This window comes from Jaculus jaculus, chromosome 10 (genome assembly GCF_020740685.1).
Source record: "Jaculus jaculus isolate mJacJac1 chromosome 10, mJacJac1.mat.Y.cur, whole genome shotgun sequence".
Classification (NCBI taxonomy): domain Eukaryota; kingdom Metazoa; phylum Chordata; class Mammalia; order Rodentia; family Dipodidae; genus Jaculus; species Jaculus jaculus.
In genome coordinates this window covers 88,640,762-88,664,597 of record NC_059111.1, presented here as the reverse complement: position 1 = coordinate 88,664,597, position 23,836 = coordinate 88,640,762, and the positions used below count along the sequence as shown (strand labels likewise).

Genomic DNA, 23,836 nt, shown 5'->3' with positions numbered 1-23,836 from the left:
CTTCCTAAGAGTTTCTATCATCAGCTGATTAAATATGTAGATAAAGAACCTAAAGGCTGGCTTGACTCCTCAGGGACCATGTAAAGCCAGTGCCCCACAAAGCGGCGCATGCATCTGGAGTTCCTTTGTGGCAGTGTGAGACCCTGGAACACCCATTCTCTCTCCCTACCTCTCTCTGCTTACAAACAAAACAAACAAACAAAAGAGATAATTATACAATTTGGAAGAAAAAGTTCTAGTTTCCTCAACATGGAGACAAATGTCAAGCATTATGGTAGAAAATTATTAATTAAATCTGAAGGTAATGTGTTGAAGAAGAAATTGCAGCAAGTTCCATCCATCATCTTAATTCGTATTTACAGAATGTTACAAATGTGCTATTGTCTTGCCTAGGCTTCCATTTTGTGATACTGTTCTATGAAAATAACTACATATTTAATAACTGATTCAGTTTATGATTAAAAAAAAAAAAACAATCCCAAGCCAGGTGTGATGGCACATGCTTTTAATCCCAGCACCTGGAAGGCAGAGGCAGGAGGATCCCCATGAGTTCAAGGCCAACCTGGGACTAATTCCAGGTCAGCCTGAGCTACACTGAAACCCTACCTTGAAAAACCAAAATAGGAAAAAGAAAATCCCTAAATCAAAAAAAATTTCAATACAACTTAAAAGCACTCATTCATCTAGCAATGTTAGGTACCAACTATACAGCAGATACTCTTTTAGTAAATAACTGTGCAGATTAGAAAGAATATTTATTCTAAATATTAAAAATCTGGCAGATGTATAGTTAGCAAAAAAATTCTATTCATTTGCTTTGCTAGCATGTTCTTAATCTCATACATTTCTACTTGTCAATTGCAAAGTTTTATATCCTGAGCTATTGGAGTCTTTTTCAGACAATTCTCAAATATGAACAGGGCAAATAAACAGGAAGAAATATTCAATATCCTTAGCAACCAGGTAAATGCAGATGGAAACTAGACCGTGAATCCAGCTCACCCCAATGAGAGTTATGTGAGTGAGAATGTGTGGGTAAAGTGGGGGTGGAATCATTTTACATTGCTGCTGGAAATAAAAATAGGTCTAGCCATACGGAAATCAGTATGAAAAGACCAACATGTGACCTATATCACACCTCAGTATATAGCTCAAGAAATCTAAGTCAAAATATCAGAGAGAAACTTAAAATAATCCATGCTTATTACATCACTATTCATAACAGACAAGTTATAGAATAAACCTAGGTGTTTGTCACAGATGAACAGATGATGGAAATGCTATGTGTATACACAAAAGAATTCTATTAAACCATAAAGAAGAATTAAATCATGTCATTTGTAGGAAAATGGATGCAATTGGAAATCATCATATTACGTGAAATAAGTAAAACTTAGACATACAAATATCACATGTTTTATCTCAGCTATAGATCCTAAACTTTATGTAGATACATAAAATCAGACAGACACACACACACACACAAGTAAAAGAGATGTTGGGGAAAGGAAGAATACTCATATGAGGGGAGAGGGAGGGAACCACGAATGAAGTACATGGTACACTAGAAGAAAATGTCTTCATGAAATCCACAATTATGTACAGTGAATATATGTAATAAAAATAATAGGAAACTTTTGTTGTTTTGGTCTTTCAGGGAAGATCTCGCTCTAGTCCAGGTTTACCTGGATGGAATTCACTATGTAGTCTCAGGGTGGCCTTGAACTCATGGCTATCCTCCTACCTCTAACTCCTGAGTGTTGGAACTAAAGGCTTACGCCAGCATCCCCAGCCAATATGAAATTTAAAAAGGAATAAAATATAGAAGTCCCTGTCTTGAAAAGATCTTACAACAATCAGGAAAAAAAAAGAAAAGAAAAAGAAATGAAAAGGAGGAAGGAAAAACAAAAGACCTGACAAATTGGTGAACAGATGTATTAACACAGAAAATATCTGGTGGTAGGGGTACAGATCGCTTATTTATTTATTTATTTATTTATTTATTTATTTATTTATTTATTTATTTGAGGAAGAGGGGCAAGCGAGGGAGGGAGGAAGAAAGAGAGTGGGCATGCCAGGACCTCCAGCAAATAAACTCTAGACGCATGCGCCACCATGCACATCTGGGTTACGTGGGTTCTGGACAGCTGGACCTGGGTCCTCAGGCTTTGCAGGCAAGTAACTTAACCACTAAGCCATCTCTCCAGCCCACAGATGACTTTTATTTTTGTCTTCACTTACATCGCATGCATTTAAAAACAAATTTCAGCTAGAAAATTGTGAAGGAACAAAAATGAGTACGCTTATTAAATCAGGAGAAAATATACTAACATTCAAGGTTGATTCAGCTTTGCCATGATAAACTTTTAACCATCTCTTCAGTTTTCTGGTACCAGTATTTGATACTGTTTACAATTAACTTATTCTTTATATTTTGAGATAAATATTTTTTTAAATCTATTTTACATTTTTGAGAGAGGGAGAGAGAGAAGAGAGTGAGTATGAGAGAGAATGGGTGCATCAAGGCCTTCAGCTGCTGCAAATGAACTCCAGATGCATGTCACCTTGTACATCTGGCTTACAAAAGTCCTGGGGAATCAAACCAGGTTCTTTGGCTTTATAGGCAAATGCCTTAACTGCTAAGCCATCCCTCCAGCCCGAGACAAATAGTTTTGATGCCGAATAAAGCTATAAACTGATGTAGAAAATATGTTGACCGGAGCTGACATGAAATTTGTTCCAAGTTTCAATCAAAGGGATCCAAACACAGTGGCATCAGCCTGCCACAGGAATTGACTTAACACAGACAAATATGATCCAAACCTGAAAGGTATGGAATAAACAAAACCCACACATTAGCATGATGTGAGAATTATACCAAATGCACTCTAAAGTAATACATTGTAAAGAGCCTTAAAAGTCAGGCTCAGCAACAGATTTAATAAGGTGTACCTAAAATTCCACACAGATGTGGGAATGGATGTGATGAAACGCTTAGACAACAGCCAAACAAGCCCTATAGGAAACCATCTCCACAGCAGTTAGACTTATAATGCTCTGGGTGTAGCGGGATTTACTTCTAGCTTCATTCAGTGGCTTGGCAATTTTGGTCTGAGGTAAACCACATGTGCACACTGCATTGAGGATTTAGGTTTGAGACTCCAGGGATCTATCTAGTCTATCAATGGAAAACCACACTGACAGCCTGAGTGATGGAACTGAGATGAACAGCTCTATCAGTGTATGTGTAATTATAAATGATTTCTCAAACATTCAGAAATCACATAGACACCATTATTACCAACATTTATGTATTTACTATTGTTGGGAAACTCCTAAAATTATAGTTCTAGAAATGGCTCCTGCTGCTAACGCAGTTGGGATGATATCTAGCTTCTGCTACCTTTTCCTATATCCTATACAAACCCGTCTGATGTGTAAGTGTAGTGGTTTGATTCAGGTATCCCCATAAACTTAGGTGTTCTGAAAGCTAGGATCCCAGCTGATGGAGATTTGGGGATTAACACCTGGAGGCAGTGTATTGTTTGAGGTGGGCTTATGGGTGTTACAGCCAGTTTTCCCTTTGCCAGTGTTTGGCACACTCTCCTGATGCTGTAGTCCACCTTATGTTGGCCAGGAGGTGATGCCCACCCTCTGCTCATGCCATCGTTTCCCCCTGCCATCATGGAGTTTCTCCTTGAGCCTGTAAGCCAAAATAAACCCTTTTTTCCTCAAAAGCTGCTCTTGGTTGGGTGATTTCTGTGAGTAATGACAACCTGACTGCAATAGTAATGTTGGTACTGAGGAGTGGGGTTGCTGCTGGACACCAGACTGTGTAGCGTTGGCCTTTTGGAGCTGATTTTCAAGAAGAATGTGGAAGAATGTGAAACTCTGGCCTAAGAGACACCTTGCAGTGCTGTAAATACAGCTTGATGGACTATTCTGATCAGAGTTGAAATACTTGGATGCAGTAAGAACTATGGACTGTGAGGTTTGGCTTGTGAGGGTGAGAAAGAGCTTTGTCTGGACTGGGCTAGAAGCACTTTGTGTGAGAGGCTTGCTGTTATGCTCATGTCCTGAGAAGTTGTGCAGAGTTGCTTTGCATAGAAACAGACTGATATAAGCAGAGGGATATGGCACAGAAAGAAATCTTTGAAACTTCTACCTGTTCAGCTGTATAAGAGATTACAACCACTGAGATTGGGCCAGCTGACCTGCACTGGGGCAACAGGAAGAATATAAACACTTTTGAAGGGGCCTGAGTGCTCAAGGAGTGTCCTGTTCTTCAGAGCCTGTTTTATTCCCCTTTGGATTAACAAATTGGCACCCTACCTGGAATTGCAGGAAACAGAGGGTCATTGAAATTGCAACACGGTTCTGGAAATGGCCATGGGCTGTGTGAAGCAGGTTTGCTGGATGCCTGCATGGAGACTAAATAGAGCTGTGAAGATGAACCACAGGTTGTAGTGGAGACCCAGTGGTGATGCCAGGACCACAAGATGGCTGCTAAGGAAAACTGCCAGGCCTGAATGAAGCTTTCCAGGACGGTGAGTAGCCTAGCTGGAGGGACTTGTTGCTGGTTAGAATTATTGAACTTGGAGATTTGTCACTAGGGTTGTTGGGCTTGGAGCTACAGAGTTTGACGTTTGCCCTGTTTGAATCTTGTACTGGTTGAATATTTCTTTGCTATGCCCAATGCCATCTTTTGCAGTGTGTTTAGTCTGTGTCATTACGGGGTTTGAGGGAATTTTTTTTTTTCAGTATTATGACTCAGTTAAAAGATCTGGACTACGGAAATGTCTGAACATCATTACGATTGATAAAAACAACGGGAACCTTTAAACTTGGATGAATGCATTGTGTTTTATATTATGTATGGTTATCAGCTTAAGGGAGCCAGGGGTAGAATGTGGTGGTTTGTTTCAAGCACTCCCCCTCCCCCAAACTTAGGGCTCTGAATGTTCACATCTGATGGAGATTTAGGAATTAATGCCCCCAGGAGGCGGTGTATTGTTGGGGGCAGGTTTATGGGTATTATAGGCAGTTTCACCTTGCGGGTATTTGGAACATGCTCCTGTTGCTATTGTCAATCTTATGTTGGCCAAGGGGTGATGTCCATCCTCTGTTCATGTCATCATTTTCCCCTGCCATTATGAAGCTCCCCTTGAGTCTGTAAGCCAAAATAAACCTTTTTTCCACAAGCTGCTCTTGGTTGGGTGATTTCTGCCAGTAATGTGAACCTACTGCATAGTCAGGAATGGTGTCCAAACTACTCTTTTAGACTAGGCATCTTAATTTTATTAAAATATTTGTTTTTATTTATTTATTTGAAAGAGAGACAGAGAGAAAGACAGAGAGAAAATAGGTACACCACCAGCCATTGCAAATGAATTCCATATGCATGCGACCCCTTGTACATCTGGCTTATGTGGATCCAGGGCAACTGAACCTGGGTCCTTTTGCTTTGCTGGAAAGCGCCTTAACTGCTAAGCCATCTCTCCAGCCCGTAACCTTAATTTTAACATGTTTAGAAATTACTAATAGTTTGGATGGGAAAATGGCTCAGCAGTTAAAAGTTCTTGCTGACAAACCCTCCTGACCTGGGTTCAAGTCACCAGCACCCAAGTAAAGTCAGATGCACAAAGCAGCACATGCATCCAGAGTTCATTTGCAGTGACAAGAAGCCCTGGTGCACCCATATATATTTTATCTCTCTCTAATAAATAATTAAATAAATATAACCAAAGATAAGGGGAAAATTGTTCTAGAATCTGCTCTGAAATAAATAAAAATATTAAAAATTAAGGGCTGGAGTGATGGTTTAGTGGCTAAGGTGTTTGCCTGCAAAGCCAAAGGACCCAGGTTTGATTCCCCAGGACCCACATTAGCCAGATGCACAAGGGGGCGCACAACAAGGGGAAGTTCGTTTGCAGTGGCTGGAGGTCCTGCCGCACCCATTCTCTCTCTCTGGCCCTTCCTTCTCCCCCTCTCTCTTTCTCTGTTAAATAAACAAACCAATAAATAAAAAGAAAGTGTTAAAAATCTGCTCTGCCAAAGTTTTCCATATGGGGGAAGGAGGACCCACCAGGCAAGTTATTTGTGGTAGGTATTTTCCTTTTTTTGAAATACCTCACTCTACTGACTTGGAATTCACTATGTAGTGTCAGGATGGCCTTGAACCCACGGTGATCCTCCCACCTCTGCCTCCTGAGTGCTGGGATTAAAGGCGTGCGCCACCACGCCCAGCTGTGCTAGGTATTTTTAATACCTGATTTGATTCTTTTTTTCACTGACTCCAAATCAAACCAATGGCCCAATTCTACTGATCCTTTCACAAATCCAGACTTTCACTGCCACAACTCTAGTTCTAGCTACTATTCATTGCCAGACCACTTAGAATCAACTGTGGTCATTCTTACTCTCATAGGACTCTGCACCTGTATTACCATTGTAATTATTTAACAAACCTATAAAAAATACATTAGGGACTGATACACAGGTGGCACATGTATCTGGAGCTTGTTTGCAGTGGCTGGAGGGCTTGGTGCACCCCCCCTCTCTCTCTCTTTCTGTCTCTTTCTCAAATAAATAAATAAAATATTAAAATATAATTTATTATTATATCCTAAATACCTAGCACTATGTCTAGCATATAAACAGCTCTTCATAAATACTTACTGCCTAATCATTCTTTCACTGATTTGTCATGAGCAATAACACACCCGGCAAGGCATATGTTCCATGTCAACTGAGAAAGAAGGCAATGGAAAAGGAGCTTGAGAGAGGGAGCAGGATGACTGGATCCTGAACTAGAAAAGTAATTTGAAATGGAAGACTCCAGGTGAGGATGACAGCCATCGTTCACAGAGGACTTTCTGTGTGCTAGTAGAATGCTAAGTTCCTCAGTAACAATCAGCACACCGTATGAGAATACGGCTTCTGGAAGAACCGAGATGCAGAGCTACTGGACATTCCAAAGCCACCCTGAGCTCTAATTCAAGAATGCTGAGTATCCAAAATTTTGTCCAACATACTTTGTTGAAAGCATACTAAACAAAGACTTAAAATACAAGTAAGCAGAATGTCTGTATCAGTAAAGTGGCTTACTTTGAAATGTTTACATAAGCAATAGCCACAGGACAAAATGAGTTCAATGCAGGGCCAAGCAGTGTTAGGATGGTGGAGTGGAGAGTGGAGCCAGGGCTGTGCAGAAAAGCTTCAAGTTTTATCACATCATTCATCAGCCATGGGACAGACCAGACAATCCAGTCACACACCTCAGCCTGGGAACCAGGAAGGTTATCAAATGCTTTTAAAATGTCCTCACTTTCATTTACTTAAGCCTGTAGTAGGCTCATTTAACCAATTTCAGCCCATGAAATGGAATCACAGAGCAATATTCATGCGCACTCAGAATGGAAGACAGACAGCCGAGGTTAAGCATCAGGGACAGCTCACCCGACGTGCAGAGGCGCCTCTCTTCAGAAAGAGATGCCAGTTTGTTTGTTTTTTAATAAAAATAAAAAAGAAAAAGAAAAAGAAAACACTCCCTCAATTTCCTTGCTCTTTTCTTTGAACAAAAAAAAAAAAAAAAAAAAAAAGGTTATAGCTTGGGCCACTGGAATAGAAGCTAAGACCTCACTGCTAAGCAGCTTGTCTATAAGAACTCCTGTGTGAAGTCACAGTTAAGCTAGGAACCAGAAAGGAGCAAGATAAATTTTATTTTGTAGCAGACAACTTTCTGATAAGCTAATTCATGGCAGTGACTTATCAAGGTTATTGAATATATGGGGACGGAGACGTCTGCCTTATCCGTATGAGAGGCAACAAATCAGGACCCGTCTCTAGTAGTGCTCCACCACAGGGCAAATCATTTGACCAAGCATTTCCTCCGAGGGTCAGCTGTGGAGCTGGGGCAGCCTCGCTAATGGGCCAGATACGGCACTGTGCCTTCACTGTCCAAACTCCCTCCCTCCATCTTAACTGCTGTGCTGCTCAAATTTTCCAAAACAAAAATACTTGTCAATGAACTTCAGACCTGGCAGGGCATGCCCTCTAATCCCCAGACCAGACGAGGGAGGCAGAAGCAGGGAGATCTGAACCAGCCTGGCCTATGGAGACCCAGTGCTGGGGAGATAATTCAGTAGACGAGTGCTGGCCTGGCATGTGCTAGGTTCTGGCTTTCATCTCTGGCACTGCGTATAACAAAACAAAACAAGTCTCTCAGTGAACAAAATGGCAAACCAAGCAAGCAAGATATAGGTAATGGAACAGATGAAAGAGATATATTCATTTTACAAATCCATTCATTTTGCTGAGGAGATGGCTCAATGGCTTAAAGGTGCTTGGTTCCAAAGCCTGATGACCTGAGTCCGATTTCCTAGCTCCCACATAAAACCAGATGCATAAAGTGGCGCATGTGTGCAGACTTTGTTTACAGGGGTAGGAGTACCAGGTGTTACCACTGCACTCTTTTTCTGTCTCTTTCTCTCTCTGTCGCTTATCTCTCATATATATGTATGTATGTATGTATTTTTTCTTTTTCTTTTTTTGTTTTTTTGAGGTAGGATCTCACTCTAGCTTAGGCTGACCTGGAATTCACTATGTAGTCTCAAGATGGCCTCGAACTCATGGTGATCCTCCTACTTCTGCCTCCAGAGTGCTGGGATTAAAGGCGTGTGCCAGCATGCCCGGTTCTATAAATATATATTTTGCACAAACACATATAAAAATCAATTTATTAATGAAGGAAACAAAGATTCATAGGAGACAATGAAGAACAGACATAAAAAGATCATTAGGAATGAAGAAGTAAATTTGCTAATTTTTACTCTATACAATAGAATAAAAATGTCAATTTTGAGACCATTTTGCACATATGGCAATGATCAGTTGTATCTCTAGAGAACCACATTCAGGTATTATTTGTATAACCATCAACCCTCCATAGGGTAAATTCTCTCTTTACAAAAGTACAAAATTGACCAGGCAAAAAGCAACGAACTTAACTCTTAAGGAATCATACTACCTCAAAGGGCTTATAAGACACCCAGCATTCTATTGGAAGGTTACCCAGTATTCTTGCTCATTTCAAAGTCTTGAACAATTTTTTCTCATACTTAAAACTTGAGAAAAATCAGAGACTATGTCCTAAATTTGGTGTCCTACATTGAACAAAGAACACAAAAGAAATATAACTCAGTCAAAAAATATATTAAAACCTTCAAGTTGTACTTAAAAACAACTGCCATGGCTGGTCAAGGCTGAAATGCAATCTTGAGAAAGTTCTGTTGGAAATCATAACTGCTTTCAGATTTATTTAGAAGAGAATGATGCACTTGATGTTCTGGAGAATTTAAAGAGGACTTAAAAGTATGAGTTAGGGCTGAAGAGATGGCTCAATGGTTAAGGTACTTGCCTGCAAAGCCTAAGGACCCAAGTTTGGTTTCCCAGTACCCATGTCAAGCCAGATGCACAATGTGGTGCACGCATCTGTAGTTAGTAGTGCCTAGAGACTCTGGTGCACCCCATTTTTGCTCTGTCTGCCACTTTCAAATAAATAAACAAAATGTATTTTTGAAATTATTTATTTTTATTTGAGACAGAGATAAGCAGAGGTGGGGGGAGAGATAATGGGCATACCAGAACCTCTAGCCACTGCAAACAAACTCCAAACACATGTGCCACCTTGTGCATCTGGCTTACACAGGACCTGGAGAACCAAGCCTGGGTCCTTGTATTTCGCAGGCAAGTACTTTTGCTGTTAAGCCATCTCTCCAGCCTAACTAAAATATTTTTTAAAATATGAATTAGTCATGCAAGACTTAGGTGCTGAAAGGAAATCCAAGCCAATCGCCCTCTGCCATAAAGGGGAGGGCAACTGCTGACATAGTCCTCCTGGCACGATCAAGCAAGGTCTCCTTAGTAACGTCAACTCTGAGTGGAGATGGGGTTTTAGAAGAGGGGGAGAGAAAGGGAAGGAAGGCTGAGACGCGCAGCTTCCCCACAGCCAGGGACAGACTTCCAAGCCCGTGTCAGCGTGGCGCCTTAGGCGCTGGGTAGTGCAGGGCTGTAGGGGCCCCTTCTGTGTGGAGAGAGCCCAAGTCGACTAGCTGCATGATGCAGTCAGAGTCAAGTTCAAGAAACTGACCCAGGGAAGAAGAAAAGAATAGAGATAGCAACCCAATACCCGTACGACCACAGCTTCTGGCCCAGGGGCCAGCCTTGCTGATGGAGCGCACAGTGCCGGCCCTGGAGAACATGGTCCAGACACACAACTGGCCCGAGGGCAAATGCAGAGCAGCACGGAGCTGCAGGGAGCGTGCAATGTAGCTCCCCACTTCAGGAAAGCCCTCTCGGCCACAGCAACCCACCAGGAAGAACCAAAGGTCCTGACCTTGGCCAACTGTATGGCAACTTAGACTACTGTCTGCACAAAAGATAATTAGGACAGTGTGGGACCATGAGAAACAACAGAGGGGAGGGCTCCGGTTAAACAGAACTCAGGGAAGGCGCACATGTCATGAAGTAGGAGTGCTTGGGAAGAGAGGGGCGGCTAAAAGGAATCTCAGAACCGCAGGAGAAGAAAACATGAAGGGGCGACAATGAGCGAAGCCAGAACTTACAGAACCCACGAAGAGTTTGTTGCTTTTTTGAACTTACTCAGCAAATTTCATTTGTTTTCTTTTTAACGCTTAACTAAGAAGAATGTTTGTACCCCCTCCCACACGTAATTTCCTCCCTTACTATTCTATCAAGACGCACCTCCATATGGAGCAAGAGAGAGGCTAACTCCCATAAAGGCCTCTGAGCCTATCACAGAAAACAAAATTGCTTGAGGTGTCTACAGGAAGAAATGCAGTGCTGTTCAGATGTAAGGCAGCAATGCCAAAGCAGAAATTGAAGGAAGAAGTTAGGGCCAACTACTACGAAAAACCCTACTCCATCCTCCTATCTGCCTGTTTTAATGGGAGGATGTCCATCTTTAACACGTGAAAGTTAAAATTCACACTAGTCTACTCTGTAAAGTCTGTATTTCATTCACTTTATTTCATGAGTAACAGGAACCCCAAGTTAACCCCTCTGCCCTTGTAACACACACTCAAATGTATGTCTCAAACCCATTCTAACACCTCATCTCCTCAAGCACACAGACAGGCAAGGAAGCTCTGTGCGCCTGCAGTACCGGCTGCCCTCCAGACCATGAGTGATTCCTCTCATCTACCAGAGCAACAGTTAGCCATGTGCCAGCCCCACTTTATTGCTTATTTTACACTCTGTATCTGCAGGATATTGTATTTATTACAGAACATGCTATAACAAAACAATAATAACCCTAAGATAAACAACAGCCTTAAATTCTACTGACACGTATAAGCCCAACTTTTTCTATGCTGGCAAGGGAAGCAGGTGAGACAGGATCAGGGGAAAACACAACCAATACAGAAGAGAAGAAATGTGAAGTGAGGCACTCACCACAGAACTGTCCTCCGAATCACATCAGATCCAGAAAAGGGTCAGCTAATCTGTGGCTGGATTCACGCACATAGGAACATCGCACCCCGAAAGAAAGCCAGACTATCATAGAAATGATAGTAATTGCCAGTACTTGTAATATCCTACTATCAATAACTGGAAAAATGAGACAATCAGGAAGATGGTAACTTTTTTGTTGTTTTCTTTTCTGAGACAGTATCTTACTATGTAGCCTCAGCTGGCCTTGAACTCACGGGCAATCCTCCTGTCTCCTGGGGTTATGGATGTACACCACCATGTCTGGCTAACTAGTGACATCAAAAGGGCCTAAGTTACTGGCCTGGTAGTGAATACCTTTCTTCCTTAGTGGTTAAACTGAAAATAGGCACACACAAAAAAATGCAGGTATGTGAAATTTTTATCAAAGTCCTATTCTGACAAAGGTCCATCCATATGGCATTCCACACTGATGATCCATCTTACAGCAAGCTCAGCCCAACAGTAAACATCATCAGCATTCAGTACAGTGCTTCTTGGACACTCAGGCCAGTGTCCCCCTTCCTAAGGAAGGGGTGGGTAAGCTCTCACCACTGTGCCTGCTTTCCTACTTCCCACCATATGCGTCAGCCAGGCAGGTATTGTTCTTGCTAAATTTCCATACAAAAATATTCTAATACATCCCGACCTTTACCCTACGAAATGATTTTTGGAAATCTAAGGGGTGATAGATGAAAAGAATTTGTACAAACTGAACTTCCACAGTGAGAAGCAGCTAACAGTTAATGTTAGGACAAAAACATAGTTTACTTGTCTCACAATCATGAAATAACCTCCTTCTTACAGTACATTTCTTGAGTGTGCTTAGGAAACAAAGTATGCACTCATGCACACCCCCCCCCCCCCGCCAAGGATATGCCCTGGGGTGGGAGGAGGGTGAGGAGAAATATTATGCATAAACAACAGCTCATAGTAAATTATTTTGGCAGCAAGGCGCACACTGTCAGCTCAACAAAGCCTTCCATTTATCATACCTACGACTAAGAGGGGGAATCAATCTGGGGCAGTAGGGAACACAACTGAAGATTTAAGAGAGATTAAGAAACTTTTAAGAAGCCATTATATAAGTATACATTACCCTGCCATAACTCCAGGGGTTTTTCTCCATCAGCTGTATGCTGTTGCGCATATGACCTCACAGGCTTACCTGTCCCTCAGACAGTGAAATTGCCAGCATGCTCTAGGGAGCAGGAAAACCATACATCTCACTTAAATGACACAAGGGCGCCCAACACACACACACTCATATTAACACTGGGATGGAGGGAAGGGAAGGTGAGAAAGGGGAAAGACAAACCTCCTCTCTTACACGGGGCACAAAAAATTGCAATCTAAGCTGAATAATTTGTGATTCAGGCAGACAAGGTCATATCTGACATCTATTTAAATTGAATACCTTTTCCACTTCCAGTCTCCCACTTGCTCAAGCTTTCCTCTTTTATTTATGTGGTAACCGAGGGAAATTTAACTGGCATTTATTTTTAAATAACTTAAGACAGCACACCAATTTTCTAATATCCAGACAGAAAAGAAAATAAAAATAGGTATGAAAATGAGCCACAGTTTAAGGGGTAGTTGGAGGGACAGAGATAATAGTAACAATAATAATGAAGATGTGTTTCATAAGACCCATTGCTACAAACAACAACATAGGGCTTGAGAAAGCACCCAGAGTCAGGCATGGTAACACACCTTTAATCCCAGCATTCAAAGGTAGGAAGATCACTGTGAGTTTGAGGCCGACCTAAGATTACATAACAAATTCCAGATCAGCCTGTGCTAGAGTGATACTCTACCTCAGCGCCTCCCACAAACAAAACAAAACAACAACAACAACAAAATTAGCCCCATGGTAGGAAGCAATCTATGTTCTAAGACAGCACTAAGGATTCCAAGGCAGGTCCACCTCTATTCCACACATCTCTTTAGGACTTCATCCACTGCCAGTGGGAAATTAGAGCAAGAACTTAAATGTGATAGGTCAAAGGACAGCGGCTCTCTCCAAAGGATTTGTTTTTTGGCAGGGGAGAGGAAAGGGGTTCATATTAATGCAATTTCTTAATTTATTTTCAATATTTTTATTCTTTTTTTGGAATTTTTATTTTTATATATTTACTTGAGAGAGAGAGAGAGAGAGAGAGAGAGAGAGACATCTGATTTATGTGGGTTCTGGGGTGTCGAACCTGGGCCCTTAGGCCTTGTAGGCAAGTGCCTTAACCACTACGCCATCTCTCTAGCCCCTAAATACATTTCTTTAAAGTACATAGCATCCCAAGGCTTAATTCAGCTCTGTTAAGGTCCCAGAGTACGAGTGCTATGGAAGCATTTCAAGGGGCAGATGGTCCTAATGTGGAGGAGCCTCCACTGTAGTTTCCAAAACAGGTTTTATAACATTTTATTGCAACAGCTGAACCACCACCAAATTGAGTTATGATTATGCCAACATCTTCAGCAAAAGAACAATACTTAGGAAAATATTGTTGGGAATAGCACTGCACACACTTTTATGTATTAATTATATATATGCAAAAATAACTCAGTCGGATAAGTCACAGAGAAAATAGGCCAAATAGTCGTGCACTGGATGCATCAGCCCAGGTAACAGTGCGCCTTAGCAGGTACACTACAGTTGCCTATGGCTGAAAGGCCATTAACAGTACGTTTTGGGCTTCTCAATATTCTAAGCCACAAAGAATGTGTACCATTGTATTTCACCCACTCAACAGAGGCCCCAATTTCTTGATTGAAGCCCAGTTTGTGTGAAGGAGGTAGCTCTAATTAACCTGCCAGGTGAGATGACTGGCTGAGGAGAAAAAAACAGCTCACCAGTCCTGATGCTTAAAATGACCAGGATACCAGTACACATGCACGAGGGGGAGTTGGCCAGACACACTAGCAATAAGTTATCACCAGGAACAAGTGAAAAAGACTTGGCAGGGCCTGAGAACATGACATAAGGGGGAGACATCATGCTCTGAATTTGTCCTCAGTGCTTACAGCCAGGCTGAGATCTGGGAGACTATTTTTATACTAGTATTTTTATTTGGGGGGGAGGGTCAAGGCAAACTCTGTGTGTCCAAGCTAAGACGCACTGGCCCTTCCTCCTTTAGTTCCCAAGGTGATGTGAAAACCCACAGGCATGGCATACACCTAGCCCCTAAGCCATCAGTGACTAGGGGAGCTGATGGACAGTGTGGATCCCTGCTGTCTTCCTTGGCCATCAACTGAAATCAATACTGACACTATTCACCACCCCTTGGCATGTCCTATTTCTCTTCATAGACGCTGTCTCCACCTGGCCTTGTAGTTAGCTCCCTTCTCATTCTGGATGTAGGAACTTTATAATTTTTTCTTTTTATTGTTGTTACCATTTCATTCTCAGTGCCTAGAGCAGCTCCTGGTATATAGTAGGCACTCAGTGAGTACTTGTGAAGCAATCTTTTTACAAGCAGGGGGAAGGCAGACAGATCTTAAAGAAGCAAGAGTCTTCTTCACTGCAGTGTTTATGGGACACAGCCTGTTGGGAGCTCGGAAGTGTTAGTGTCATTAATTCTGATGCACTGTTTTTCTCTTTCTCTATTATCAAAAAGAAGATTCAGGGCTGGAGAGATGGCGTAGCGGTTAAGCGCTTGCCTGTGAAGCCTAAGGACCCTGGTTCGAGGCTCGGTTCCCCAGGTCCCACGTTAGCCAGATGCACAAGAGGGCGCACGCGTCTGGAGTTCGTTTGCAGAGGCTGGAAGCCCTGGCGCGCCCATTCTCTCTCTTTCTCCCTCTACCTGTCTTTCTCTCTGTGTCTGTCGCTCTCAAATAAAAAAAAATAAAAATAAAAAAAAAAATTTAAAAAAAAAAAAAGAAGATTCACATGTTTCTCCATCCTTTCCCACTTATAGGAGGCAGGTAGAGAGAAAGAACTCATTAGGAAACCACAAGTAAGTCTTAGACTTGTCTTATAACCTCCGTTTGACCTTTTACCATAAAAACTTCCATTCATAGAATTACACAGAGATTTAAAAATGAAAGAGAGAGAGCTAATTTTATTTCAATACAACTGGGAAGAAGTTATCTTCTAAACTCACAAAAGTTTTAAATAGTGAAGCAATAGAGACAGTTTAGGTAAAGAAATAGAATAGGGTTTTGAAACCTGCTTTTCCATATATAAACCAGCATTCCCTATAGATATCTTAAAAAAAAAAAAAAAAAAAAAAACCTCTGGAAAAATTTACATTCGGAGCCTGAAAGGCATCTAGTAGCAAAAAACGCGAGCTGATTCCTTCAGTGAGAAAGAAGCATTCTCTTGGATGGCTCTGAACCCCACAGCTGATTCAGGGACAGGACTCACCCCAGAGATGTCTGCGACTCGGTGGATGGGCACTTCCTTCTTGCTGTGCAATCCTTTGCCATTCTTAATTGCTCTGTAAAGACAGACAAGAAAACAGATTAAAGGAAAAACCACAAGGGGAAGGGTGTGCAGGTGGGAAAAGGGGGCAAGAAGTAAAGACTGTTAAAATGGCATGTGTCAGCACACAAACCTCAGGGTCCTCACTGCCCACCACTGGTCAGCCAGTCTTGAGGAGCAACTGGTGAAGGGGACAATGTTAAGGCTGCGCCTCTCTCTCTGCCAGTTACCAGCAATGGGCTGCCAGGTTCCACTAACAGTGTGCCTGGTAATCAGAGAGCTCCCTCACTTGTTTCCAAATTAAAGGCATTGTTCTGGGCACAAAAGGAGAATCAGTTGGAAGAGCACACTCCTAAGAAACAGAAGTAATAATGTTTCTTTCAGGGTTTAATCACATGAAACATTTTAAATGCAAAGTATGTAGCTAGTGTTCCAATTCTAATGGAAATAAGTTCCTCCCAGGTAAAAAGATAAGTTGCCCTGAATAAAGCAATATTGTACAGAAAAGTCATTTAACAGTTAGGAAAAAAAATTAGCAAATGCTACATAACCGATATTAAGCTTCATTCCCGATTAGATATGGATTGTAATAGTGGGATTTAGGTGTGTGTGGGGGGGGGTCGACTAGGGAACCCTTCATATGTTCTGAGCACAGGTTTGCTTGCTCCAGCCTCTTACCTCCTAACCCTTTGCATGGGAGCTTTGGGGACTGAGCCTCACCACCACTGGGCTCAGAGAATCCAATGGTTTTAGCTTTAAAAAATGCCAGTGGGTCAGGATCCCCTGAGGATCCTGTTGGTGACCATTTTACCGGGGTTGACAATCAAGCGTGCCTCCTGGTTCTTGGGACTGGCCTATAACAGCATAGGGAAGATCAGACAGAAACCAAAGCCCTGCCTTCTCTGCCCCTTAAGTAGAAAGGCCCCCTAGTGAGCCATCAGAAAGGCCCCTCTGCCTGACAATTAGGGTGACTGCACAACAGGGGCATGTCCCTGAGAGAGAATGTGGGGGAACTGCTCTGGGCTGGGAACCAGCCTGCACTTCTTACAAAGGGTACATGTCCTCGCCCCAGGCCTGTGACGGACCGCAATAGGCCTGTGATGGACCGCAATAGGCCTGTGACACACCGCACTTGCCTAGAAAGCACTGTGTGAGAGGAAGAAGTGACATGTGCCACCTAGACAGCACCTTACAAGGCACTCCCCCAGCACCTTGCACAAGGGCTCCAGGAGGGAGGAGTGCAAGCTTTGCTTTTGGGACATGTGCAGGTGGGCAGAGGGCAAAGCTCGCTCCCCAAATACCTATGGGCTACCAGGCACACTGACACTACCCCCACATGGCATCGCCCTGCGGGCCAAGCACAGTTCTACATCCTAGTTCATTAGGTAAGGAAGGTAAGCACAGACATCTCAACTTCTCCTGCTGTGTCTGTTTAATCGCTGCCTCCTCGCGAAGGCAGGCTGGTGTTCAGAGCAGTCAGGAGAAAGGAAGCAGTGGGGCAGAACACTGCCTGCTCCTCTTGGAAGCTTTCATCTCCAAGACACAGCAGTACAATGACAGCAAAGCTAACAGTGTCAAGAATGGACAGAAGCTGCCAACGGCCAGGAAAAGGCAGTATATGGCCACATACGTGCAGAGGTCAAATGGCAGAAGAGGGGTGAAAACAGTCTCTAGGTTTTGTCCAGACTCACAGGGCTGCTTGTTGCTACAGTGTGTAAGAAGATCTTCATTCACATCTTTATCTCCCTCCTGCCTGAAGACAAAACCCAAGGCAGGTGGAGATTGTGACAGAAACATCAGGTGCACCAGGACCGGAATCTCACTCACCTTTCACGCACATGAACGAAGTTTGCTCTTGGATTTTGTCTCCCCACTGCACAAAGCAATTTCCAAGAACTAGCCTTCTCCAAGCCAGAAGCTGGTACCACAGAACCATTCCATACCACCAGGCCAGGAATAAGGTAACTGCTGTATTACCAATTCAGTGATGAAAGACTCTGACTATGAACAAATAGTTTTGAAAATTTACAAAGAAATTTAAATAATTTATGGTTAGATCTAATCCCATTACAATCATAATGTGGCTGTCACATCAGAAAAATCTTACTCTCGGGACATAAGGGTGCTTCAGCTAGGGTACTAGGAATATCTACAAATCATGAGAGAGAGAAAGAGGGAGGGAGAGAGAGAGAATATGAATATGAAAAAATGTTCCTGGAAAGTAGAAGCTTTTAGCAGGTTTGCAAAAAACTGTTTTGATACATAACAGGATCTAAAGGCAATAAAGTAATGCAAAGGAGAAATAGCATGACTTAAAGGTGCCAGGGAGAGGATGGAGCAAGCAAGGCTACAGACAGGCGCTCAGGAGCCCCTGAATACGGCTCTGCATCGCAAACGTTCTTTCAACTCTGCTTTCTTGCTCACCATGGGACCAAGATGCCCCACAACCCCTGGTGCTTATTTTGCCCTTTGCAGACCTCAGGGTTCAAGTACCCACCAGCTTATGCCAAGATAACTTTATGAATATTTAAAGGAAATTCATTCAGTCCCTTTTGATGTCACATACTACCTTTGATTCCTTACTGCATAGCACCATTATATGACTTCTGAATAAAATCTATTTCATCATTTCACTCCCCTACTTAGACCTAAAACAAAGACCATGTGGAGATTCTTCTTTTTTAACCTTTTGATGGTGGTAGGAATCAAATCTAGGGCCTCATGCATGCCAGGCAAATGTTCTACTACTGAACTATTTGGATCTACTGACCCCAATCAGAAACTCCTTTCCTTTACCTTCATGAGCCTCTATCGTGTGGGCCTGTGATTTCCACATCATTCCCTCTCATCCATGTGGGCCCACTTTCTCCTTGTTCCCTAGTCGCAGGCTCTGAGTTATGTGCATCTCCTTGATCCCACCCAACAGTTAATGTGTCATGGAACAACTGGATAGACTAATCCCGCAAAGTCCTTAGGCTGCCAACCGAAAGAAGCTTACTTGTAAGGACACCAGGCATTCAAAGGCCCCTGCCTGAAATGGCAGGAAGGGTGGACCCAACCTGAGATAAACAGACTTGCTGGGCTGCTGATCCACCCCTTCCGGCGTGCTTCTTTTTCCTGCCCCTACCAGAGCTTTGGCCAGCTGTGCTGGGTGTGAAGCCCCTGTGCCCACTGAGAGGCTGAGGCCCTACACTATTCTACTAAACAATAATATCGCAGGGCATGGTGGCATATGCCTTTAATCCTAGCACTCAGGAGGCAGAGGTAGGAGGATCACCATGAGTTCAAGGCTGCCCTGAGACTCCATAGTGAATTCCAGGTCAGCCTGGGCTAACAAACAACAACAACAAAAAGAGTAATCTCTCTCACTGTTGAGGTCGGTCTTTCCTTCACCTTCACCTTCACATCGCCCCAGTCAACCCCATGTCCAACATCCACCTGCCCTTTCAGTTCTTCTCTACAGAATGGCAAGACTCGTTACATGACTGCTGCTGCAATCTCACCACATCATAAAACAGCCGTCCCAGCCAGGCGGGGTAGCTCTGCTTCTAGCCTCTAGCCCTTAGGAGGCAGAGGAAGGTAGACCACAAGTTCAAGGTCAATGACTACATACAAAGTTTGAGGCTATTTCCGACCTTGTCTTTCTCCACCTATACAACCAAAAAGAGTTAAAGGGGGGGGGGGGCTGGAGAGATGGCTTAGCAGTTAAGTGCTTGCCTGTGAAGCCTAAGGACCCTAGTTTGAGGCTCAATTCCCCAGGACCCAAGTTAGCCAGATGCACAAGGGGGCGCACGCATCTGGGGTTCGAATTTGCAGTGGCTGGAGGCCCTGGTGCGCCCATTCTCTCTCTCTCCCCCCCTTCCTCTCTGTCTGTCGCTCTCAAATAAATAAAAATAAACAAAACATTTAAAAAAAAAACAGCTGTCACATTTAAGCCACAGTTGTTGGTGAGCTACACAGTTAGTATACAAAACTATCTATGAATTCCTCTGAAAGAATATGAAATTGCTTACATGAACGCATGTATGTTAACACTGTTCACTATGCACTGCATTTGATCAGTTAGCTCAGTTGGTTACAGTATGGGGCTTATAACAAATTCTACACTGCTTCATGTATCAATCATCATTTCCACAGCTGGACTGCAGGCCCTCTGAGGGTTAGGATGCTGTCTTTAATATTTTTTAAAATATGTTTTATTTTTATTCATTTGATAGAGAGAAAGATGGAGAGAGAGAATGGGGGCGCCAGGGCCTCCAGCCACTGCAAATGAACTCCAGACACATGCGGCCCCCCCCTTGTGCATCTGGCTTATGTGGGTCCTGGGGAATCAAACCTGGGTCCTTTGGCTTTGTAGGCAAGTGCCTTAACCATAAGCCATCCCTCCAGCCCATCTTTAATATTTGTTACAGCATTTAACACAGAACTATGTTCACATTAAAACATAAACACAGAGGCTGCTAAAGTGTCCCTGGTAAATTTGAACAAATAAATGTCTGAGTGATTATCTATCTAATGCTGAGCTCTAAACATACGCCAAATTAGAGATGTGGACAATGCCAAAGTAACTACAGGGCAAGCAGATGAGGCTTGCTGGCTGTCCTGGATGCAGAGCTTCATGATCTAAGCTCCAGGGCAGAACAGATGAAGGTCTGGCCAGAATATGAGCACAAGCAGAGAGCTGGAGAGATGACTTAATGGTTAAGGTGCTTGCCTACGGACCCAGGTTCAATTCCCTAGTACTCATGTAAGCCAGATGCACAAGGTGTTGCATGCATCAGCATTTGCAGTGGCTGGAGGCCCTGGTGTACCCATTCTCTCTCTCCCCACCTTTGTCTGCCTTTTTCTCTCTCAAATGAATAATATGTTTTTTTAAAAAGAAGCAGAAACAGAGGACTGCCGAGATTGAGATCGGAATGAACAGACTGCGATATCCCCACTGTAGGCCTTGCCGCTGAAGGAGATGGACAAGGGCTGGAGCAGCACCCGGGGGTGCAGAGCTCTGAGCACCGCAAGCAATCAACAGAACCAAGTGGCAGGACTACAGGAAACTCCCGCCTAGTGCTAAGGAAAAAAATGACTCAGAAGAAGGGAAAATAATCTCAACAGAGAAGGTTAAAAACCAAAACAAAGAGTGAATAACTTGCTTAAACCTCCATGGCACTTCTCAATGTTTCGGGGCACACTGAGGAATACGGTGTTTCAGCATGAACCAAAAAGATATTCCTGAAGCATAGCAGCAACCTAACAATTCCTCTGGCATTTCTGCTGGCTCCTGTCAGCCGCAAGAAACAACAGGCCCCTGCTATTCAGAGAAGAAGACACAGAGAGGACACAGGTCCAGAATGGCGGGGGGGGGGGGGGGGGGGGGGAGGTGCGCAAGATTATGCAGCGGCATTTTAAAGAAAATGAGAATTACCGATAAGAAAGACAGAAAAGATGGAGAGCACAGAAACTGGAAATGAGGAAATTGAGTCCAGCAGTCTGGGGCGGTGGGCGGACTAATGAGTCAGGAGGTATTATGAGGCAGTGAAGCAAAGAACAAAGAACTCCAGGTCACCCTCTCATCTAAAGCTAATATAAGACAGAAATGAAGACACATGCTACTGCGCCAGGCACGACAACGGGGTGTTCAGTGGCAGGCAAAGGGGAGAGTGGGATTATGAGCTCATGGCAGAGAGCAACTCAGGCAATGACAGAGATGGTGGGAACACAGGGGCAGCAGATAAGCGAATGCTACAGTTTCCCGATTAGGATCAAGGAGTATCAGTGGCAGGTAGAAATGGATAGTAGCAATATAAAGGGGGTCCTGAAAGCAGAGATGTGGCGATGACTTAAAACTGCCTAGGTGACATTGGCTTTATAGTTTTTGGGATCTGATTACAAAGTTTATCAGAAAATATATAGAAAATAATGATCCATAATTTTATTCCAAGATAAAAGCTCCCTTAATGTTTTCTGAGTGCTTATATACACATATCCACCCATTTAAACTTTTAAAAAATGTTGTCACTGTGGAGAATGTTTTGTGGACTCATTTTTTTTTTTTTGCCATAATCAACAGCTAAAAGAGCACTTCCCTGTGTCATTAATTTCTGTACATCACTTTTAATGGTTACACAGTGAATCCATCATATGAATCTATGTCTCATCCTTTAATCAATCCCCTATTGCTTGGTATTTGTGTGAACATAATACTTCTACTTTTATAAATAATGCCACAAGGAGCAACTTTTAGATAAGCTGATGGACAATTTATTAAATCCATCTTATAAAGTCACATTCTGTAGTGTTCTGCTACAGCACAGGACCAGGACGAAGCCAAGCCCTGGCTTTGTACCTCCCTCCCCCATGGCAAACCAGACATGGCAGGTCTGCCCTCCGACACTGTGGGTGTGCAGCCCAGAGCCTGGCCCGTTCCTCTACCTGTGCAGCCCAGCAGCTGGATTTGCAACTATTTACTTGTTCACCCAAATCATCACTATATCAAGATCCTCATACACTTAATGAAGCATTTGTTACTATAACATGAACATGAATGCTTTAATCTGTCTTTTGAATGAGTGAATAGTGACAGTTCTTGAACATACATTTTGAAAAATGGTTTTTCAATGTAAGCTATATTGTGTTTAACCTACTGGAAAAGAATCTCTGCCATCCTCCAGAGATTTGGCTCTCTGAACCTGATGCATTTCTGGGTCCAAAGCAGAAGGGGGAATGAGAGGCCGCTTAAGATAAAACAGAAATGCCCAAGGGAGTTTACAAGAAATTGAGATGCAAGGAATTGTGCAAATGAAAGAAAGCTGTGAGGTGGATTTCCCTTTCATAAGCAGCTATAAAATTGTGTGTATTGATATATCAATGAGTAATTATTTGAATTATCCTCCTAAGAGATTTCCAAGGATTTATAACAAAGTAGGATGGGGCGTGCTTCAGAGACTGGGCTCACAGATGCACTCACGCTCCCGACATTGTAGAGGACGCAAAGCAAGCCAGCATTACAGCCCTTGAGATGAGATCACGTGTACATTAGTCAAGAGAAGGAATGGGACTAAAGAGCCAGGAATGCACAGTATGAAACTGGAAAAATGGGGGTCAAAGAGAAGCAAGCAGATGAGACGTACTAGGGAAACTGTCTGTTCCATGCCTTCTCTATTACTTATAATCATGTTTACAATTCCAATGATAATGAAGATTAAATAGTTAATCTGCCATAAAGGACACACAATTTGATTTGCTTTACATTGGTCAGGAGTTGTTTACAGCACTGGTCTTCAAATCTTAATACAACAGAACTGAGAATGAATTAAAAAAGATGAGCAGGGTCACTTTTGATTTCACATTTAAAAAATATTTATTTATGTAAGAGAGAGACAGAAGGAATGAGAGAGAAAGATTAGGAATGCCAGAACCTCCTTCCATTGCAAATAAACTCCAGGTACATGCACCACTTTGTTCTTCTGGCATTAGGTGGGTATTGGGAAATCAAATCAAGACCCTCAGTTTCACAAGCAAGCACCTCAGCCCTGAGACATCTCCCCAACCCTGAGTTCACAAAATATGAATGATGTTCATGTCTGAGAACCAGAAGATTTGGGGAGTCAAGTTATAAAGTCAGGCAGGAAGTCAAGGGTCAAGTATTAACATTCCATTGTTGGTTTATTTCAGAATAAAACTGAAATTAGGCCGGGTGTGTTTGCGTATGCCTTTAATCCCAGCACTCGGGAGGCAGTGGTACGAGAATCGCCATGAGTTCAAGGCCACCCTGAGACTACAGAGTTAATTCCAGGTCAGCCTGGACCAGAGTGAGACCCTACCTCGAAAAACAAAACAAAACAACAACAACAACAACAACAAAAAAAAACCAACCTGAAATTAGATCCCCAGGGCAATGATCATTAAATGTGT

At 42.8% G+C, this 23,836-nt stretch overlaps 1 protein-coding gene across 1 annotated transcript in view; it reads right to left on the bottom strand.

Annotated features, from left to right (window-relative positions):
* Positions 1 to 23,836, bottom strand: part of Snd1 (staphylococcal nuclease and tudor domain containing 1) — a 485,819-nt gene that overhangs the window by 170,477 nt on the left and 291,506 nt on the right. The window contains exon 14 of the mRNA XM_004658615.2: positions 15,872 to 15,944. Within this exon, the coding sequence (XP_004658672.1) occupies positions 15,872 to 15,944 (73 nt within the window). The remainder of the gene's footprint in view (positions 1 to 15,871; positions 15,945 to 23,836) is intronic.